The sequence below is a fragment of the Temnothorax curvispinosus genome, unplaced genomic scaffold, assembly GCF_003070985.1.
Source record: "Temnothorax curvispinosus isolate PA1 unplaced genomic scaffold, ASM307098v1 QBEX01009794.1, whole genome shotgun sequence".
Taxonomy (NCBI): domain Eukaryota; kingdom Metazoa; phylum Arthropoda; class Insecta; order Hymenoptera; family Formicidae; genus Temnothorax; species Temnothorax curvispinosus.
Genome location: NW_020219574.1, coordinates 1 through 2,848, shown reverse-complemented (window position 1 = coordinate 2,848; position 2,848 = coordinate 1). Strand labels below are relative to the sequence as shown.

The 2,848-nt window shown below is 31.8% G+C and overlaps 1 protein-coding gene across 1 annotated transcript; it reads right to left on the bottom strand.

Moving 5' to 3' along the window:
• Positions 1-577: 577 nt before the first annotated feature.
• On the bottom strand, positions 578-2,842 carry LOC112459387 (putative nuclease HARBI1). Its single transcript, XM_025023453.1, has 4 exons — positions 2,140-2,842; positions 1,894-2,055; positions 1,660-1,816; positions 578-1,400 (listed from the first exon to the last, which is right to left on the bottom strand). Exons 1-4 carry the CDS (start codon positions 2,168-2,170, stop codon positions 632-634), a joined length of 1,119 nt encoding a protein of 372 aa, XP_024879221.1. The 5' UTR covers positions 2,171-2,842; the 3' UTR covers positions 578-631.
• Positions 2,843-2,848: the final 6 nt, after the last annotated feature.

The window sequence follows — 2,848 nt, the reverse complement described above, 5'->3', positions numbered from 1 at the left end:
TGTGATTAAACCAAAGATATGTTAATTTACATACATTTTCAATTGCTATATTATGTATTACATACATTATACCTAAATATGTATCTTTTTGTTTAATATAATAAAAATTATGAATGCATACATTGTTTGATTTGTATTTATGTATTTTCTAACAAACTGATAGAATTGCTAGCAACATATTCTACCGGATTTGAGTTAGCGGATTTAGTTTCTAAATTATAAAAATCGATATAAAGTACATGTTATTTAATTAATAGATAAACATATATTTAAAGAGTAGCAATATATCATTACACGTATATGTAAACATTTCTCTTTTATATACATGTTATATAAAAACACAATAGGTTTTAAACATTTTTATTTACATATACATATAATGCACGTTATTACATTTTTTTATAATTCATAGAGAATAAATGTTATGAAAATCTATAAAGATGATTGTTTGTAGTAGACAATTCATATCTTACACTTTTAATTTTAAAATAAACAAGAAAGTAGTTCTGAATAAAAGATATATCGTAATCTGTTATATAATATAAAATAATAATTTCCAAAATAATTGTTGGTTTTTATATATAAAAAAGATTTGTTTTTTGTATGTGTGTGTATAAAATAATAATTATAATTAAAATAATAAATGTGCAATAATGTCTCTTTTTTCATCAGCATTTACTGCATAAATCTGATTATCGTTATTATTTCCATTTTCTAACATATCAATTAGTTCATCCTCATTATCGATGCAAATATTGTGCAAGATGCAACATGCAAGTATAACTAGTGGTATCATTTCTGTGTTGTACATATATACATATTTTAGTTTTCTAAATCGTCCTTTTAGCATTCCAAATGCTCTTTCAATTATAACACGAGTTTTCGATAATTTTGTATTATAATTATGTTGCATATTGTTTAAGTGACCATTATCACGGTATGGAGTGAGCATATAATATGATAATGGGTACGTCGAATCAGCTAAAAGATGACTATGTTGTGGAAAATATCTATCTCTATCATGATCTATCGCATTTTTAATATCACTTAGCCGCCAAACTCGGGCATCGTGAACACTGCCACAAATTCCCGTAAAAACGTCAATAAATTTCATTTTATGATTACAAATACCTTGCAGTAATATAGAATGGAATCCTTTCCTATTTATGTAACTGTTTGGATATTCAGTAGGAGCACTAATAGGAATGTGGCAGCCATCAATGACGCCTACCACACCTGGAAAATTACTAATAGCAGCAAATTCTTCTTGTATGTTCATTAATTCATGAACTTCTGGCCATTTAATATAATTTTGAACATATTGCTCTAGCGTGTAAGCCACATTAAAAACACATCTCCATATAGTATCTTTAGACACTCCAAATCTATCTGCAACGGATCTGAAATAAGAAAACATTTTCAATGCAGCAACAAAAACTGAAAAATATATGCATAAAAAATAAAACTATTATTTATAAACTGTTCTGTATGTATATCGTATAATTCCCTCAAGAAAAGTATTACAACTCAAAATATTTTTTGTACAAATCAGACATAATAATTATCAAAATAATTTTCAAAAATTAAATAATTGTCATTTGAATAGTATATCTGACTTCAAACTTAACAACCTTATAGTTTAATTTTTTAAGTACTAACCTATAAACTTCTTGATTGCCAAAAATCCATAAGGCAATAGCAAGTTGCTTAGCTGGTGGTAATTTAGGAGAATCATCATTGTCCCATAACGCTAATCCAAAAGTTTGTATCAGCTGCTCAAAAGTATTTTTTTGAACACGAAAATGTGATTTAAAATCTATAATAAAATAATATCGCAATTATTATAAATATAAAGTACAAAAAAATTAATAACGCGTACAATTTTATTATTACCTGTTAAAGAATAAAAAAGAACGACATTTTCAAAGAAATTATTGATTTTTAGATGTTGTTCTCTTAGGTGTACTATCTCCCAATCATTATTGTCCTCATTATTCTCCTCATCGTCATTAAAAATAATATCCCATATTAAAAACATATCCATTTTTTTATTTTCTGCAAAGATATAAATAAATTCTTATTTTTATATTGTAACATAAATAATTAGATTGCATATTTTTATCTACATTTATAACTTACTACAGTATAGTGTCTTCCGAACTATCTTCATGCGTTATAGGCGATGTCCAGCCATCGACCTCGTTATTTTGCGTGCTCTTTGCCTTCCCGCTATTTGACGTCTTCTTAAGATTCTCATTCTCTTTCCGTTCTTGTTGACTCGATCAGTTTTCTTCTCGCGCAATAGAATCTGCCAAATGCTTCTCGTCCCGACACGGCTCCGAGGTGACGTTCGAGTCCCACGGTGCATCCGAGACCGAGGTTCTGTTTAGGCTAGGAGCCAGCGCACTCAGAACAGTCGAGGCTGTCAAGGCAGTCGAGGCTCGACGATTGCCGATAAGGGGATGCCGCTTGGACGGGATCTCGATCTCACCGATCTTGGGTCAAAACGCTCGTTCGCGAGGACGATAGCGACAGAGAAGTAGCGGAGGTAGCAGAGGTGGCAGAGAACGACTCCTCCGTAGACGCGACGGCCACGGGGTGAGTCGCGCAAAACTCCCGGTGGCGTTTCCCGTCGCGTTTCTGGTGTTCCTTGGTGCAGTAGAAGACGACTTAGCAACGCGAGCACCTCGACAGCTTGTCAGTCTTGTCGCAAACCGCGCAGATCAGCTCCGCATTCGTTTATACACCGTCGCCGAGTGTCTGCGCACGACGGATATATTCAATATTTTCTGCAAAGATATAAATAAATTCTTATTTTCATATTGTAACATGAATAATTACAAATTGC

Excerpts from the sequence above, each read along its gene's own strand:
- LOC112459387 (XM_025023453.1), bottom strand. The coding sequence starts at position 2,170 with ATGAAGATAGTTCGGAAGACACTATACTGTA. Across the intron at positions 2,056-2,139 it reads TCGGAAGACACTATACTGTA|AAAATAAAAAAATGGATATG; the intron begins GTAAGTTATAAA and ends ATATCTTTGCAG. Across the intron at positions 1,817-1,893 it reads TCTTTTTTATTCTTTAACAG|ATTTTAAATCACATTTTCGT; the intron begins GTAATAATAAAA and ends ATTTTATTATAG.